General features: G+C 44.0%; 1 protein-coding gene across 3 annotated transcripts in view; it reads left to right on the forward strand.

Annotated features, from left to right (window-relative positions):
- RNF144A (ring finger protein 144A) overlaps positions 1-18,383 on the forward strand; it is a 68,504-nt gene that overhangs the window by 21,592 nt on the left and 28,529 nt on the right. For all 3 annotated transcript variants that reach the window (XM_048498299.1, XM_048498290.1, XM_048498310.1), the window contains exon 2: positions 13,795-13,940. In XM_048498299.1, the coding sequence (XP_048354256.1) occupies positions 13,795-13,940 (146 nt within the window). The remainder of the gene's footprint in view (positions 1-13,794; positions 13,941-18,383) is intronic.

An 18,383-nucleotide genomic window follows, 5' to 3' on the forward strand; every position in this document is an offset into this window, starting at 1 on the left:
ATTCAGGTTAAATTGCCATGTTGACATTTTGCGATAAATAATTGGGTTTTGGGTTGCAATTTGGGCACTCGGTCTCGAAAAGGTTCGCTATCACTGGCCTAGTGGAATTACTCTGTCTTGCAGGCCCTGCAGACTTATACCAGATCTCACAGGGCTCTAGCCCCAGTTGAGAACAGCCAGACTGTTTTGGGGCTGGGACCACCAGTAGATTGTTGTTGGCTGAATGCAAAGCTCTTTGGGGAGCACATGGGGAATGTGGGGAGAGCTGATAAAATTGTTGTTTAAAAGGCAGCTAAAATTATCAAGAGATTGGAGCCCCTCCCATACTGTGTTGATACCAATGCTATAGATTATGGTATCAGACACCAGCAAGGGTTTCATAGAACCACTGTGGGCTTCCAGAGAGAGATTCCTACTCTCCCAGCCACTTCACATTGAGAAAAAATGTGCACCAGTGTTCGATTAAGATAGGTATGCTGCTGCCACTCCCCAGTTTCACAGTGTGACCCAGGTCCTTAAAATTGTGAAGCCCTTATTTTCCCCATCTCTACCTGCAGCCCTTCCATCAGCAGATGAAAAGAGGAAGGCAGCATCAAAACCAATAACAAAGATCAGAAAGATTTTTTTCCTCAGAAAGGATGTTATTGCCAAGGTTCTGCTATGGGAATTGATTTGGAGCTTCACGTTTGAGAGCTGGGTTTCCCCTGAAGCAGTTTGTACAGTCTTAATTCCAACTAACCAATGCAGTGCCAAAGATCCTCCTCCCCACTCTCTCCAGTCTCAAATTCAAAAACAGCAAGCGATTCAGAAAATCTGCAACAGCTCATTTATTCTTTGGCCAGGAGTGCTAATCAAGCTAAAGTGTAAAGCGTGACACTGAATACAGAAAGCAGTGAGTCTATGATACGATGCTTTCAGGGCTGTTTCTGAGTAAGATCTTCTGTGTAAAGTTTGACGGCAGAAAGAGAAAGCACCCCTTTTGTTGTAATCATGAGTCAAATGTCCTAAATGCTTGTTGCTTTTCACAGGATAGGCAGTACAGACAATGGAGAGTTTAGTGTGCTGCTGCTTGCATTAGCTGTCTTAACACAATTGGCCTGTATTCAGTTTTCACATTCTCTTTCATAAGGATCTTGTATCAAAGAGGAAATATTTCAGAATACGCATTTTATGACCTCTTCAGAAATACATTTCAGTAAGATTTGTTTTAAGGAGTACGTGTCTTGAACTTGAATGATGTCGTAGGTAAAAGCTTTATCTTTTCCAGACGATACAAATGTCCTTAATGTTTTGGAACTCAAGATCTCATTTGTATTTTGCAAAATGTATGTTCACAAATGCCAGTGATAAATGCAAAGAGATTTGGCTGTGTGTGTTTTTGTTTCCTTTTTTGAGGGGCGGGGGGAGCTTGCTAAGTAGTCCCTAGGGCTCTGGTTAGGCCCTCCTTTTCTCATTTGAAATGTGTTGCATGTAATAAACGTAGCTTGGTATACTTTGTCTGTTTAACAATATTTTAGTGTTGCATCAGCAATACATTCTCAGTTTTAACTACCACTCAGTCTGGGACATCCAAATAAGGAACAAGTGAAGCAGCTTGCCAGTTTTCTTTTAATGGCAGATTGTGATAGCAGACAGACTTCTGTGCATCATGTGAATCCACACACACTGTAAGAGTACTATCATGGCCTTGTACATGGCTTGAAGCTTTATTTTTAAATGGGGCTCTTTCTGGATTACAACCAGAGCCAGGGTAGCAGGCAGAGTTTCTGATTAGTAACAGAGAAAACCAGGGTTCTACTGCCGGGGGAGGACGTCTGGATGGGTGTTTCCCAGCTTGTTCTCAGGGAGACAGGATGTAGTTTTTTGCCTCAACCAGGGTCAGGACTTTTTTGGCCCTGGTCCCAGCCTGGTGGAACACTCTGTCTAATGAGACCTGGGCCCTGCGAGATCTGATGCAGTTTTTCAGGGCCTGTAAAATGGAATTATTCCACCAGGCATGTGATTGAGGCAGCAATGGTTCCGTCTGGCTCCACCCCCCTCTTTTTTTCCTTCCTCCCCTTCTGTTGTGATTTTTTAGTGAGATCAGGTGGAACTGGGAAGCTGTATCGCCATAATGGAATTCATGGAAATTATGTATAGTTTTCACATTTATAATTTTATATTATTTATTATTGGATTTATATTATGTATATATTCGGTTGGAAACTGCCCTGAGCCTGTGTGTTATGGTGTGTTGCAATGCAGTGTTACAATACAGTTGTATATTATACTTTAGCCAAATATTAAATTCACTGGATGGATGGATGAGTGGGTGGGTGGATTCTTTTAGTTTGAGAAGCTGTTCTGACAACCCAATCCAGATGAAGTGGCCAAAATGGCATTTGGGAGCTGCAGAAAGCCCCACCAGCGCATTTGCCTCCTCTGCCAGCCTAAACCTCCACAGCAGCTAAACCCGGGAGTGAGCACTGCCAGGGAGCTATGCCAGCATCTGAGTGAATGCCAGTATGGGGAGGACGAGCCAGAGGTGTTACCAAGTGGAGCCAACTTTACTCGGCTTCCACTGGCATTCCAGCTCAGGAACATTGCCCACTGAGCTCCCAGACCGGGCTGTAAGCTTATTCTCTATACTGGAACACAGAGCAGGAGGACATCTTGTGGGTGATTCTGACCAGTTATCCATGGAGGCAGGAAAAATTAACTGCTTCCTGTTTCCCGTGGGAGTCGCCCCACCTTCTTCAGTTTTTTCCCGTTTCATAGGGTGAAGCAGTAGTTTGTTGCCTGCTGTACCGGCTTTAGATTTTTAGCCTCTAGCATTTTCTTTTTGTTATCCAAAACTGTCTGGGGCTGTTAACAAATGATGGCTTTCTATCTGAGGAGGATTTGGACATGCCAATTGCAGTGTGGGAGGAAAGCAGTGTGGGCCGGGGGTGGACATGATCCTGAGGGCTGCCTTGACCTTACAGAGCCCTGCAATCGTGGCTGCATCAGCTGCATGGAAAAAAGGTACAAAAAGTGCAAATTGGCAGCTGTGAACCACAGTGGTTCCACCCACACTGCTCCTGAGCCCTTTGTCTCTCAAGGAGCCCCAGAGATCATTCCAACTGGCTTGGAGGAGCCTGTGGATACCACAGATCAGCCAGAAAGGTCACATGTTACTGAGTGTAAACCTTGGTCCCCCTTCCTTCTGGGTGAACTTCTAGAGGCTATGAGAGCCACGAGAGATGGGATGGCAGTAACTGCGAGGGCAGAGATGATAGCCATTTTACAACAGATGGTGACCTTATCAATTCTTTCAGTTTCCATTCCCAGTCCCCCTCTGACAGAGAAACTAGCCCTCAGTTCTCGGGATGCGGGGGGAGGGACCATTCATGGCTGACTAAAGCAGCCAGAAAAGGGGGGGGGGTTAGACCCTCTAGGGACCAGAATCCATCCTCACACAGTGGTGAGGGCTCCAGGGAAGAGGGTGAGTTTCTGTATGAAGAGCAGGACCGTGAGGAAATTCAGGCTCCTGAGGAAGCTCTTTGTTTTTTGAGACTGAAGACTACCAGTACTTCTTGTCCCAAACCCTGGCAGCTCTTGATCTCAAAAAGACCTTGTGTGAGAACAGGCCAAGTCAGACACAAAGTCCAAGCACAAAGTAAAAAAGGAGTCCTCCCCCCACCTCATTTAGCTCCAGTTGAAAGGGTTTTCCCATTTGCCCATTTGTTTGAGGAGCATTTGAAGGCAGACTGGGCAAAGCCAATATCCAGCAGGCAGATTCCAGGATTTAAGAAGATTTATACAATGCCTTCTTACACTAATGACCTGTTACAAGTTCCCTTAATAGATGCCACTATAGCAGCCTTGCAGCCTTCTTTCTGAAGATGGAGAGGGCCACATTAGAGACGACATGAACAGCAAGGCAGACTAACTTTCCAGAAAAAATGGCCAAAGCCATAGCTGCGTTCATCCAGACCTCCGTCACAGCATCCATTGTGCATCCAGAATCCCCAAGGCTGTGTCCTCAGTAGATGCCACCTTGGACACATGGCCTTTTCTGCCAGGGTGTGGGCCTCCACAGCTGCAACAAGATGCCTCACTGGCTCAGGGCTTGGCTAGCCAATTTTTGTTCTGAGTCTGTAGTCATGACTTACCCCTTCCAGGGTGACAGGCGCTTTAGAGATGCCCTCAACCGTATCCTCATGGAAGCAAAAATCAAGTCAAAGGTGATTCCACAAACCTACAGAGGTGATAGATGTGGCCCCAGCAATCATTCCTTTTGAACCCAACTTTGTGTCCTGCACTTTTAATAGGAAAATCAGAAAAAAAGCTGGACTTCTTCCTGCCAGTTCCGCAGAAGGGATAACTTCAACTGCAGAGCGTAGACCAAAGAGGATAGAGCTGAGCAGGAGGGGAAGAACAACAAGGCTTGATCCCTTGCGAGCTCTGGTAAGGGCAGGGGGAGAGACTGTCACTAATTTAGGAGGCCTGGGAAAGCGAATACAGGGTGCCTGGGCCCTAGAGTTAGTGACTTGGGGCAGGAGTGGCGTAGTGGTTAAGAGCAGGTGTACTCTAATCTGGAGGAACCGGATTTGATTCCCCGCTCTGCTGCCTGAGCTGTGGAGGGTTATCTGGGGAATTCAGATTAGACTGTGCACTCCAACACACACCAGTTGGGTGACCTTGGGCTAGACACAGTTCTTCTGAGCTCTCTCAGCCCCACCTACCTCACAGGGTATTTGTTGTGAGGGGGGAAGGGAAAGGAGTTTGTAAGCCCCCTTGAGTCTCCTTGCAGGAGAGAAAGGGGGGGGATTTAAATCCAACTCTTCTTCCACATAATACAACTCTCAGCTCAACCTCCAGAGCAATTATTTCTGTCTCCCAGCTCAGCCATCAAGGAAAAAAGACTCAGAATCTCCATGGCAGTGGACCAACCGATTGCCATTCAATCTGGAGAACCTGTTCCCGATCCAGAGAAAGGGCAAGGAGTATATTCCTTACTTTTCACAGTTCTCAGAAAGTACAGGGACTAGAGAACAGTTCTGAACCTAAAGTTCTTGTACAGGTTTGTGAAATGGACACTTTCGCATGGAGACGCTACAGTTGATCTCAGAGGCCTTGCTAAGAAACTTGATGACCTCTGTAGACCTTATGGAGATGTATTTGCACATCCCAGTTTTCCAAGGGCATCGCAGATTTTATGTGATGGAATAACACCTCCAAGGCCTTTATACTGCTCCTAGAGTGTTTTTCTTCAATCCATGTAGTCCATTTGCTAGTATAGGAAACTGGAGTGCTTACTAATATGCATAGCTTTAGATCAGTGGTTCTCAACCTTCCTAATGCTGTAACCCTTTAATACAGTTACTCATGTTGTGGTGACCCCCAACCCTAATATTTATTCATTTTACAGATGGAGAGCACTGATGCAGAGAGTCTTAGGCGACCCCTGAGAAAGGGTCATTCAACCCCCAAAGGGGTTGCGACCCACAGGTTGAGAACCACTGCTTTAGATGTTAGCTTCCTGTTTGACTGAAACCATGACTACAAATTAAAGAATAACTGTTTATTTAGACATTTGTATAAGATGTAAGTATATGGATCTTTATATTTTTGTAAGATATGTAATAAATGTTTTGTAAGATATTTTTGATATTGTAGAAGTATTTTAGTCATATTGTAGTTCTATACTACACTGCCTTGAATTCACAATTATGAATTTATATAAATCTATATCATGATCTTCTAACGAGTGGGCTACATGGATTGAAGAAATGGAGAATAGTCCATAAGAAAGCAAGATAACCAGGCATCTTGTCATTATTTTTTCATGAAACGTTGGATAGTATTTAAAGGTATTGCATGATTAGTTTTTGGCACTGGTGGAGGTTTTGATTTGTTCTTCTGAAGAACCAAGAATATCCATGTATTCATCCCAAATGACAAGCTACTCTTAAAGCAAAGGAAAGTTTCAAAGCAATGTATAAGATACCAAGTTTGCCACTCTGGTTCTTAAAGGAAAGTCAAAATCCCGTGCTTAAAGTAATGTTGTTTGTTATGTTTTGAGAGGAAGGAAACTGAAAACATAACTTGGAAAGGACTGCTAATACAAAAAAGAACTCTTTGCTATGAATATAAACATGACCCTGCCTACACAAGTCCAAGTGTTAGTAACTGGCTCTAGAGGGAAGGAAGAGCTGTATTGTAAGAATGTGGCGAGGGTTGAAGTACATTTTAATTGTGGCCTGGTGGTTTGGAAGGAACAAATTTAGAACTGTCTACAAGAGGTCTCCCACTGATGGGGGATTGTATGGATGGAATCGGGACAGTAACTTCATTTACAGACCATAAGTGTTCAGTGAGGTTTGTTGAGGACCAGCGCTATTTTGATTTTGTTTGGTAGTTTGTCTGTGTGTTCCTAAGGTCTCTTCCTAGAAGTGAGTTCCATTGAAATAACCAACACGTTAATTTAAAGTAACAGGTTGGCATTAAATACCAGACAGATATTTGGTACAGTGCTCTTCAGTCTTTAAAGCGTAGCTGTAAAAACTCTTCAGTATCAGTGGAACAGTAGCATATAAATGTTTTAAATAAATAAAATATATCTATAAATACCAAAACTGAAAAAGCTTCTGTAACTTTGTTGGTGGTTATAGTATAGCCCAAGATTTTAAATTCCTTTCCATGTCGCATAAACTTTTTTTGATGAGGCGGTTGCCTCTGGGTGGAAGCAAACAGTGGAACTGCAGGTTTTTCTGGTGGCATGTTTGCGGCGACAGCTATTTGTTTTCTCTGGGTCTGCTCCAGAGGTGGCAGATGGCATCATTGGCAGTGGACCCTTGATAGTGGCAAACGTCAGGACTTTTCATCGGCAGCCCCTCTTTTGGTACCTGGGCCTGCTTTGGAGGGGTACTTTGGCAACGTGGAAGGGACAGCTGTATCAGTGGAGTTGTCTCCAGAAGTAGATATGCTTGCTTCTGCTCTGTCAGCCATTTTGCTGAGAAAAAGTATGACGCAAAAGTCAAGTATAGTCATTCAGTGAACAAATAATACTCTTGTATCAAAGCACCATGTTCAATAATGCACAAAATAAGATTTGACAAAGGCAGCGCATAAAAATGGGTAAAAATTCTCATATTCATTTGGGATTGTATTCTAATGTGGAAGCATACTATTTTCTCGACTGCTGCACCTCATCTAACGACGCTATTATCTTTATGTAGAACAGAGTATATATGGTTTACCATTTGTTTAGGGTGTCCAAATAGACATTGACACGATTCCTGTGTTATATTTGGATGAGGAAGGGTGGAGTTACTTTGCAGGTGGGTTCTGAGCATTACCGTAAATTCAAAAGTTTGAGAGCCATTGCCTTGGTTCTTCTTTTTTCAGTTTACTTCCTTGCACTGTATACTGTATACAAACAGTAGTACTGGGTTTTAAGACATGTTTGCTTTGCAAATACATATACTTTCAAACTATTTTTGTTCTTCAGTGGAGTTTTGTTACGTGATTTTTCTAACGACTTTTTTCTGGGTGTGCAATCCCAGAAATCCACACAGCAACTTGTGCTGCCATGGTTGGATAGTACAACAAACTCCGGTAATCTGCACAGTGCTTTTCTACATTCAGAAATGTCATATAGAGCCTCTCTCACTCTTTTCCCTTGGTAGTATTAATGCCTGCCATGCTTCTGGTTTACCACTGAAATTCAGGAAATTCCTTTGTGCAATACACTCAAACTTTACTGCTTGCCCACAGTTTCCCCTAAAAAGCTGTGAAACATCTCAATTTCTTCTTAATGTGATGACCTCAGTGAGAGCAAACATTGCTCCCTCCCCATCAGCTTGGAAATTCCCTGCATTTAATTTAATACTTAATATTTGTATTATTCATTCAACTGTTCATAGTTCTTGACTGCAACAAGCATGCAGAACTGTGAGATAGATTACTTTTGTTATTTCCCATATTGCAGCTAGGAGACAGAGGGGAAATTAATGGCAGAGGTACGCTTTCTGACCTGTAGCTCCAACCTCTTAAACCATTGTGCTACATCGAAATAGCTCTCAAAATAGATCTTTTTTGTATATGTTTATAGTTGCAGGTGAAACCAGATTCTTTTCTTGAGCAGTCGGGGGAAAAGTTAACCAGTCAATTTGTTACTAGAATCATATGTAAACACCCTGTAAATGCCAGGGTAAGCATTCAGATGTAATTTTAGGTTATCCAGGTTTTTAAAAAAGAAAACCTGAGGTACTTTCAGTCCAGGTTCTATTTTTACATTTTAGGCTGCTGTTCAGGCGTGTAAGACTGCCCTTAAAGGAATGGTGGTCATTTAAAAATAAATATGAGAAAACAGTAATGAAAGAGTGAGCCCTAGAAATAGTCACTCTTGTCTCAGTGGAATTACCCTAAATAGACATCTGTGACCCAAGAGCTGATTTTGTTATACCACATGACTCAACTGGGCTACTGTGGTGGGGAATCTCATCTATGAACTTCCCAGAAGCTGAGCGGAGGGCAGGACATTTTGAGTTTTAAATTGGTTTCATTGCAGTCATCACAAACTTAATTTTGAAAGACGCTGACCATGTCAGTCAGTTTTATTACGGCCATTAGGCCAGCAAAAAAGAATAGAGAAGAACAAGAAAAAGGAAGAACAATAAACAAAAGAAAAAACCGAATTTGTACAGAAATCCACGATACAGAAATCCACACAAAGAATATCATCAGCTTGTAGCATTATTACGGTCACCCTCAGGTGGTCTTGGCCCCGGTCCCGCATGATTCTTCTCTTACTATATGCCACCATACAAAATTTAGCTACCTGCTGAGATATAAGAGAAACTCGGTCTTCCAGCAAAATTCTCACAAGAACTGAATCGGAATTAACTCTAGTTAAATTTCTGTACTGGATAAACAATGGATGAATTAAAGCCTCCCTTTCCCCTTTATGGAGTTCACAATGCAATAAAATATGTAATACAGAGTCCACTTCCCCTGAGTTGCAAACACATAGTCTCCTATGTTGTAGAATTTTTTGAAATCTGCCCATTAGATTGGCTGATAGAAAAGCATCAAAACGGGCCCTGGAAAAGGCCCAGCGGCATTTTGTAGATGTTATATTGGACAGGTAAGGGGCAGCCAAGATACCTGTTTTAATGGTTTATATAACACCGGTAACAAGGGGAAATCTGTTTGCATTTCAATGTCATTGAGCCGTTGACAGACCAGGCTGTTGCTCTGCAATGATCCAGTTCCAATAGTTGTACAGGATCCAAGCCATGTCAAATATTCAATAAGCCGTCATTTGGAAATTTTAGATTTTTTTCCAAAATGGCTTTTTTAAATAAACACAATACATTGTGGTTTTATTTCAGCATTTTGTTGATGGCATTCCTTGAAGTGACATTCATGTTTGTGTATTGCATATACAGAGAAAAGGGAAATAACTGCAAAAGATAATCTCTGTTAGAGAAAAGACATCAGCGCAAGGTCTGACTCATAGGTCTGTTAAGGCCAAACTGCCCTATGAATTCCACCACTATTTAAAAGTGATTTAAAGTGCCATTTGGGCCCTTTAATAACCCTTTTTACCTGTTCTGTTTTCTGGTATCATCCATGGAGGCTTCTGGTTAAGTAGAGACGCATCAAATGTCACATCAGGACATGGCTGGAGGACAGTTTTGTTTGATGTTCTGCCACAATACTGTGGCTACTCGGAATGTGAAGTTTGGAAACATACAAGCAGATACTTTGCAGTTTCCTGAATTTGCTTAGGCATCAACAGTGTTTGATCTCTTCATGGATTTCTGAATAATCAGGAACATAGACATAGGTAGGTTTAGAAAGGTAAAATAACCTCCTTGGGACTAAGGTCTGGAAGGAAAATTCCTCCCAGAATAGCTCCTTGGCAGGACAACTTGTGCTCATTTGTAGAGCCTGGTCAGCACAATATGACATGTGTTTCCCGAGCTTGGTACATCCAGTTATAAGTGCCAGTGAGCACAATCCACTGGGAATTTATCCTGCTCTGTTGAATGGTAGATGTGAAAAATGGTTAAGGGGTGATTTCTGCACCTCCTACATAAAATCACTTGGGTTCTTTACATTTTAATAACTCCGGGCAGATACCTGCAGGAAGAGATTCCTCCTGATAGTGCCAGTCTTTTGATTCAGGTCTGCCCTGTAACGTCAGCTGTCCCTTAAATGGGGAGGATCTGATAGAAATTCTGTCCTTTACTTTATCTGTGTATCTAAGCCTATAAGGCTGTGTTGGAAAGTACCGTTTTCTCCAGTTATCTTTTTATGTTGCTCTCCCTTGCTATGGCTGACTGTTTCCATCAAGGTAAAGATCAGTTTGTTAGAAGCATCTGGTGATTTCTTTCCAGGGCATTGCAGCTGTAGCATTAATCTTCATTCTGAACTACATACTATGTAAAATTACCTTTTGACTATTAAGAACTCAAGAGTTTTAAAATAAAATGCTCTTTCATTTGGAGGAATACCGGTACCTTTTAAGTTGTTCGTATATGCAGCAGTGGCGTAGTGGTTAACAGCAGGTGTACTCTAATCTGGAGGAACCGGATTTGATTCCCCGCTCTTCTACCTGAGCTGTGGAGGCTTATCTGCGGAATTCAGATTAGCCTGTACACTCCCAATACATGCCAGTTGGGTGACCTTGGGCTAGTCACAGTTCTTCTGAGCTCTCTCAGCCCCACCTACCTCACAAGGTGTTTGTTGTGAGGGGGGAAGGGAAAGGAGTTTGTAAGCCCCTTTGAGTCTCCTATAGGAGAGAACCGGGGGGGGGGGGTAATAAACTCTTATTCTTCTTCTCCTCCTCCCCCTCCCCCCCCCCCCGGCCTCTGCTCATTTCTTTAAATCTCTCAGAAAAGGTGGCACAATTTTGCTTTGATGTTTTTATTGTGGTTTTATTATGGCGGAATTTGGATATTATCTGTATTTGTTTCCAAGACCATTCCATCCCCTTCTTTTTGGATTGTTTTCATTGTCAAGAACTTGTTACAGCATACTTGTGCTTACACTCGCAGTGAGTTCAGTCAATTGTTGTTAATGATGCCTGAACATTTTGGAGATTAGATATGGCTTCAGAACTGGTTCTGTTTCTTTGTAACTTTATAAGCTAAGAAGCTATTTTATAGCATCCATTTTGAATGGGCTTATACATATTGTAGCTAAATGAACCTCAGGAAGTGTGTGGACATTTAAGTAGCTTTGGTTTGCTTGCATCTATTGTAGACCAAACCTCTATGATATTCTTTTACAGTGGGATTCTTTTACAGCAGCAAATGTTTCTCATCCAGATTTCTTAAACATTGATGCTCTGAAACTGCGCGGGCAATCTCCTCCAACCAAGTGTTATTAAAAAGTCCATTGCACATAGTCAGTAGTAATATATTGTTCATGCATCTTAGAATTTAGCTTCTCAAAACTCTGCTTTCTAGTGGAGCAGAATGGTACAATGGTCAGCATTGGGCTCCTTGAGACCCATATTCAAATCCCTGCCGTACTGTGGAAGTTTGCTTGTTAACCTGAGGTCAGCCATGCACACTCAGCCTAGCCTACATCACAGGGACGGTGGTGGTTCTGAAGATAAAATGAAGAATGCTATTGCAAGCCATTTTGGGTCTCCATTGGAAAGCAGGCCATAAGCATCTGAATATTAGTGCTCAGGGCCCAATTAAATATTCTAACATTGCCACGTATAAGGCTAGTCTGATGGCTGCTTCTCTCTTGCAGTGCTTCAGGAGGTTGGCAATTCACAACAGGGAAAGAACAGGATGAAGACAAAGTGCTTCACTTTCTTTCCTACACAGTTTTGTCCTGGCACTGCTCTCCTACTTTTGACCCACCCATACTTAACGAATGAAGCTTTGCAAAGCAGCAGCTGGTTTAATTTTCTGCTTGGCTGCCTGATAGACTGTTTAATTCCACCCTAGTGTGCTCAGACTTAGGGATGAGGCTGTGGCGCAGCGGCAGAGCATCAGCTTTGCGCATCAAAGGTCCCAAGTTCAATCCCCAGCGTTTCCAGTTAACAAGGATCAGGCAACGGTGTTGTGAAAAACTCTGGGGAGCTGCTTCTGGTCTGAGTAGACTGTGCTGACCTTGACAAGCCCATGGTCTGACTCAGCATAGGGCCGCTCCGCAAGTTCAGACGATTGATGGCAAATTTGCAGTTAGGTTAGGGGAGGCTGAAATGTCCGACATAGCTCTGCTGCAGATCCATACCGTGAAGCTGGACTGGGCGAAATGGTTACCAAGAGAAGCAGAACAGGTCGTGAAGAAAGAGTTGGAAAAGAGTATTTCGTAAGTGAAGTCAGCAGGTGAGCATAAGGGGATACAGTCCAGTGAAAGCACAGCCTGTCATACCGACTGTTAAAACAGAACAAACTGCAGTAGACTCCATGCCTTTCTGCTTAGCGTTCCTAACGCTTGCCTTTTTCAAAAGACTGTTTCCCTGTTTTGGTCCCTGTAGGGAATTCCCGCTGATGCTAAACACAAGGACTTTACCCCCTCAGATTCTGTGCCTTTAACTGTGGCTTGCTGATGCACACAGTCTACTCCTAAAGTTCTTCTCAACAGGAAATAACATAACCCTACATTTCAAAACATTAAGTGTTTACTCCCACTAGCTTACTGTCAAGTAAACAAGCCTCTTTGTTCTCAGCTTTACACCAACTCAGCGCATGGATTTTTCTCACCAACAGAAGACAGAATTCTTCTAAGGGCAGCTTGTTCTGTTACATTCTGTGCTCTGATATAGATAGCAAAGCAAAAGTGCATCTCCTCATCAGGGTGCCATTGAAAGAGTGAATATGTATAAATAATCTTTTCCCCCTTGTAAAATACACACAATTGGGAAATAATCAGGCCCCTGCTGCTGTGTTTTTCAAAAAGAATGTAGGCTGAGAAATCAGTTTCAGAATATATATTTTTTACACGAAGCAGAATAAATGACGTGAATTTGATGAAATTTATTTTTGCAGTTCCCACTTTAAGGTAAGTGATTCCTGTACTGCGGATGTAGATTGTACCTCAGGTGTTTCATCCTGCTCAAAAACAGTTGATGACTTCAGCAAATTTTCTGCCTAATACTGTGTGCCTGTGCTGTAATACCGCTGTTTGCAGACTCAAGCAGTAAACCTAGTGTTGTGCAAACCGACTCTACCCTTCTACCTTTCTTCGGCTGTTGTGGGTCACTGCGATAATTCTGGGAACGTACAATGTTGTGGTGCTAGAGCAAGTAAGGACTTTTTTCACTGGCAGGAGGAATAGAATATGACGACTCTGACCTAAGGCCAGAATAGATGCAGTGAAGATCATGAGCTTCAGTCAGTCTGTGCCTTTAGAAACTTAGAAATGCATAGCTGCGATTCTGATTGAAGCCATGGAGAAAAGAAAGAGGAGATTTATTTCTTGAGATTCTGCTTGGTTTCATGCTGCTGTTAGAGGTTTTAATAATGCGGGAAACAGATGCCCTTTCAAAACCTGCATCTTCTTCTCTTTCAAACAACGCCTGGTGAGAGAGAAAAAAAGACCGAACAGGTCGGTATGAAATTTGAGGAGACTAGATAGCCTGACTGTTGGTAACATCAGGCCCCCCGCCAGCATGGTCGCTGGCCATGCTGGTAGGGCTGGATGACGGAATTGTAGTTCATGAACATCCTTGAGTGCCATAGGTTTGCCACCACGGAAGCGCATAACGCTGATCTGAAATCGTTGCTGACTGTAAAGGCTCCTCATGAAGTTTCTGAAAACCTTCTGCTTCTCACACCTTTATTTTTCTTCTTTCAGATTATTCTGCAATGACGACAGCAAGGTACAGGCCTACTTGGGACTTGGTGCTTGATCCTCTTGTATCCTGTAAGCTCTGTCTTGGGGAATATCCTGTGGAGCAGATGACTCGGATAGCACAATGCCAATGTATCTTTTGTACTCTGGTCAGTATGTCAAATATTTCTGCACCTTGGTTGCAAATTGGTTTAAGGGTGCAGAATTTTAACTGCCACTGAATTGAGAAAGAATTGCATTTGTGGAACATCTTTTTTATAGGTTGCACCTGCTAAATCGTGACCTAACCTTAACAGATGGCAGGGACTTTTAGTCCTGTTGCCCAAGACCTTGCCCTGTTGGTGTATTCTGTTGGACCTTCTAGTGTTCAGCTCCAGATTTTGCCAGAATGAAGACTGAAGAGTCCCGTAGCCAAGCTTACCAAAGCATTAAGGTTTAAGCTTTCGCATAAGTAAGCTTAAACTTAACCAGGTTCATCAGACACCATCAGTTCAGCAGGAATTATGGGTTAATATTTCCAAAAAAAATCTCATGAACCAGATTAGCTTGTGCACTCCCAACACATGCCAGCTGGGTGTCCTTGGGCTAGCCACAGTTCTTTGGAGCTCTTCAGCTCTCCACCCACCGGTCATAGGGTGCTTTATTGTGAGGGGGGGGAAAGGGAAAGGAGATTGTAAAACCCTCGAGTCACCTTTGCACATGGAGAGGGGGGATATAAATTCTAAACTCTTTTTTCTTCCTCTCTTCAAAACCTGTAAAGCCAGCTGTGGTAAAATCACAGGGGGAGTTCCTCTTGGCTGTCCCATCTACCAAAGAGGCCCATGTGTCGGAAACATGAGGGAGGGCCTTTTCAGTGGCAGCCCCACAGTTATGTCATAACTTCCCAATGGAGGTGTGCCTGGTCTCCTCCCTCTTGCTCTTCAAGAGGAAGCTGAAGACAGTTTTATTCATGATGGCATTTGATTAGTTCTTCAGCTTACAGTCAGTTTTAAATTATTGATTCTAGCTAGTGTTTTGTATGTATTTTGTTACTAGCAGGATGCCCGTGCTTCGCTACGTGGTTTGTAATATGTTTGTAATCTGTTTTGATTGTATTTGGCTGTAGCGGTCTGGATTGAACGTGAGGGTTGGTCACGAGGGAATACTTTTCTCACAGCCTGCCCGTTAGCCTCGGGGGGACATTCAGCACACTTCCTCTCAGCCCGTCTGTGAATTTCGGGGTGACAGTCCAAGCATACTTACGCCACAGCCTCTCCTATGAATTCCTCGGGTGACATTATCGCAGCATTCGGCGTAGACCTGTCCGTGCATTTTGAATGTTGGCATGAAATTCCTCTCTTTCACCTGGTGGACTCCAAAAGACGTCATTTGGAAGCAGCCGTTCCGTATTTTTGGGATGCAGGAAGGAAGTGTTCTGCAATTGGCAATTGGCTGATGAGTGAGAAGGCTGTGAAGAGGTTCAGGGCCCTGTAGGGTTGAAGGGCAGGGAATAGACACCCGTACCTGCCACTGCAGCTACATACTCCTAGGGGACTCATCCCACCACTGTCGGGAGCACGGTTAATTCACCAAGCAGATAGGCACTGATCAGAGGTCGAGACAATGCAACTTGTCTCCACACTAACAATCTGATGTCCATAATGCAAACCCGACCAATCATTTGAAGTAGTACAAGGTGATAGTGCGTGGTTTGTAATCTGTTTTGATAGTATTTGGCTGTAGCGGTGTTGTTAACATGAGGGTGGGTTGAGGAAAGCTCTTTTCACAGCCCTGTCAACTTCGCAGTTGGAGTGAGTACTTTTTTCGCACAGCCTGTCTCTGTTAACCTCTGGGTGACATTCCAGCATGCTTAAAGGCCGCTTTGCAACCTGCTTGTGAACTTTGGGTGGTGACATGCAGCATGTATTTCCTCATTGCAGCCTGTCTATGGACTGATGCTGGGTTATTTTCGCCAGGTTCCCACATCGCGTTGTGAGAGGGCAGTGGTAGAGTGCAGTTGGTGAAGGACATTATGAAGCGTTGGTGGTGTTTAACCGTCGCTCTTAGAATGTTTGCAGTAGCATGTCTTGTGGATTGTTGAGTTGTTGGTTTGCCCCTTAGAACAGTGTGCTCTGGAACCTTTGACATTCAAAGCAGAGCCATTTGGACCCACCCATTTTCCACCGGAAAACACATGGAGCCGCAGTAGGCTTTTTTTGGACATTTAAAAATGGAGATAACAGTGCTATTTTGTTTTTTTTTGCACCTCACGCTTTTGTACAAAACAGCTGGTATAGCGTGTTGCTTGGGGAAGAATCCATGCGAGGCCAGCACCACTCCTTTCTCTCCTTCCCAACCCATACCTAATCTCGCCCCCAGCAGCCGCCTCTCTTCTCTCCCTCCCCTGCAGGAGGGTATCCTGACAAGCTCCCCCAAGAGAAAGCTGGGATGCGCATAGCCGGGCACTCCAGTCGGAGCCGGGCGCTCCTTCTTTCTCTCCCACTCCTGTTGAGGGATACAAGCTCCCCGCGATGAAGCTGAGAGGCAGCGCCCAGCCGGCGACCTCGGCCGGAGCCGGGCCTCCTTCTTTCTCTCCCTCCTGCTGGTAGTGGGATCTCATTGGCCCCTCGCAGTGCTGGAGCTGCCGGGCTGATGGCGGTACGTCGGCGAGTCGGGCCTTCTCTCCCTGCTGGGGAGGGGATCCTAAGCTCCCGCAGAGCTGAGGAGCGCCCTGCAGCACTGGCCGGCGGCCGGGCGCCTCCTCGCTAACTTTCTCTCTCCCTCCCTGCAGAAAGGGGGGGGGCAGCCACGCCGGGAAGCCGCACTACAAGCAGCAAGAGCAGCACTGGCTATGCTCTGGGAGTCGCTTGAGTTCCTGACCTCTGCCTTAGAATGTTCAAGCAAGAGATGGCCAGAGATGAGCATAGGAAACAGTAAATAGGTAATAAATCGAGTGAAAGTGAATATTTTGGGAAATCCTTTCTTAGTGAGCACCTGGAGAACATAAGGAACAGGTGTGCCAAATTTCATATGTGTGGCTTCAGTGGTTTTTGAGATCTTTTGGTGAGTCAGTGGTATTTCGTGTTTATAGATATAGATTATTTACCCTTGAGTAAGCGCTTCATAGGTCAGTTGCAGACCTCAATAACACCCGGGTCGTAGACTCTTTTAAGTGAACAAGTTTTCGTTATGGCATATATATGTTTTGTAAAGTAGCATTTATTAAATTACTTGTTTTGCATAAAAGCACATCTGGCATTAAAGAAGGCAAAAGGACAGACATCGGAGTCTCTACATGCTACATCAACATTTCATATAAAGAAGCAGAAGACGGCTACATAGATCTTTGGCATCTGGGTTGCAAAAAACAACATGCAGTGGAAAAGAAAAGCCATCTGGTTATGGTCATAAATGTCTGGGTGGGAGAACAGTGGGAATTGAGGCTGTGCTGTATGCATCTTGTTAAAAAACAAAAGTTGCTTCATTTTGTTCTCTTGTGGTGAGAACTTGGTCAACAATTCAGAAGGGTAATAAGTAATTGGTTTCAAGAAAACACACACAGAGACATACACAGAGGACAAAACCTCATACAGTATCACCCTTGAAGTGGTTTTTGCATTCAGAGCTTGCTTTTGCATGTCTAAATTTTCTAAACTCTCTAAATTTTCTCTTAATAAAGTTTATTTTATAACGGCTTTCATTAAGAACAAGTAGAATGGACATGTTTTCCCCTGCTCTGTTCTCTGTATAGTATTTGCAAATATTGTATTTGCGTGTTTGTATTTAGAGTCTTTCTTTTGCAGCTTAAGGGAGCTTATAAATTTTAATTTTAAAAAATGGAGTAAAACTTCATTTGTCCATGTCCCATAAAAAAGTCTGCATCACCTATTAAAAGAGCAAATAGAACGGCACCAACTGCTAACAGCACCTCCTGAGAACGTCTAAGGGAGTACCTCCCACACCTCTTCCAGGAGCCTGTTTCATAAGGTAGGAAGTTATTAAAAAGAATCAGCCTTTCATAGACTACATGCCAGGGGCATACCTACCAGAGGGACATGTGGGGTCACAAGTCCCTGGACATCAGCCATTTGATCACACGTGGGGTCATGCGAAATCACACACGTTACTATGATCCCCACATGATTAAGTCCGTGGTCAAGGTCCAGGGAGCCCATTCAGGCATGTCACTCCCGGACAGGTATCGGATCTCCCCTGGCCTGCAAGTAGCCAGCCTCAGGGTGCGACAAGCCTCCCCTGCCAGAAGAGTGTGGGTGGCCTGGCCGATGGATGGGGGGGGGGGGGGCAGCAGCCAGGCCAGGAGCCTGCCGAGGGCTGCACAGCGGGACTGCGTCAGACTTCCAACCCAGCGCCAGCTGCTGCTGCCTTCTGGCTCTCCCCACCAATGGGGGGGGGGCGTGGGGGGGTGTTACCCTGGGTGCCATTTATTGCCAGTACGCCTCTGCTATAAAATGACAACCTTAAGTGAGAGAACTCCAAAGGGTGGCACATAATGGACTGTAGATAGTGCACAGTTAGCCATGGGAGAGATGTGCTGTTTCTTCTATGTTTGTTCTGCTTAAGCAGTGGGGTCACTAGTCACCTTTAAGGCATGA

The sequence above is a fragment of the Sphaerodactylus townsendi genome, linkage group LG01 (assembly GCF_021028975.2).
Source record: "Sphaerodactylus townsendi isolate TG3544 linkage group LG01, MPM_Stown_v2.3, whole genome shotgun sequence".
NCBI lineage: Eukaryota > Metazoa > Chordata > Lepidosauria > Squamata > Sphaerodactylidae > Sphaerodactylus > Sphaerodactylus townsendi.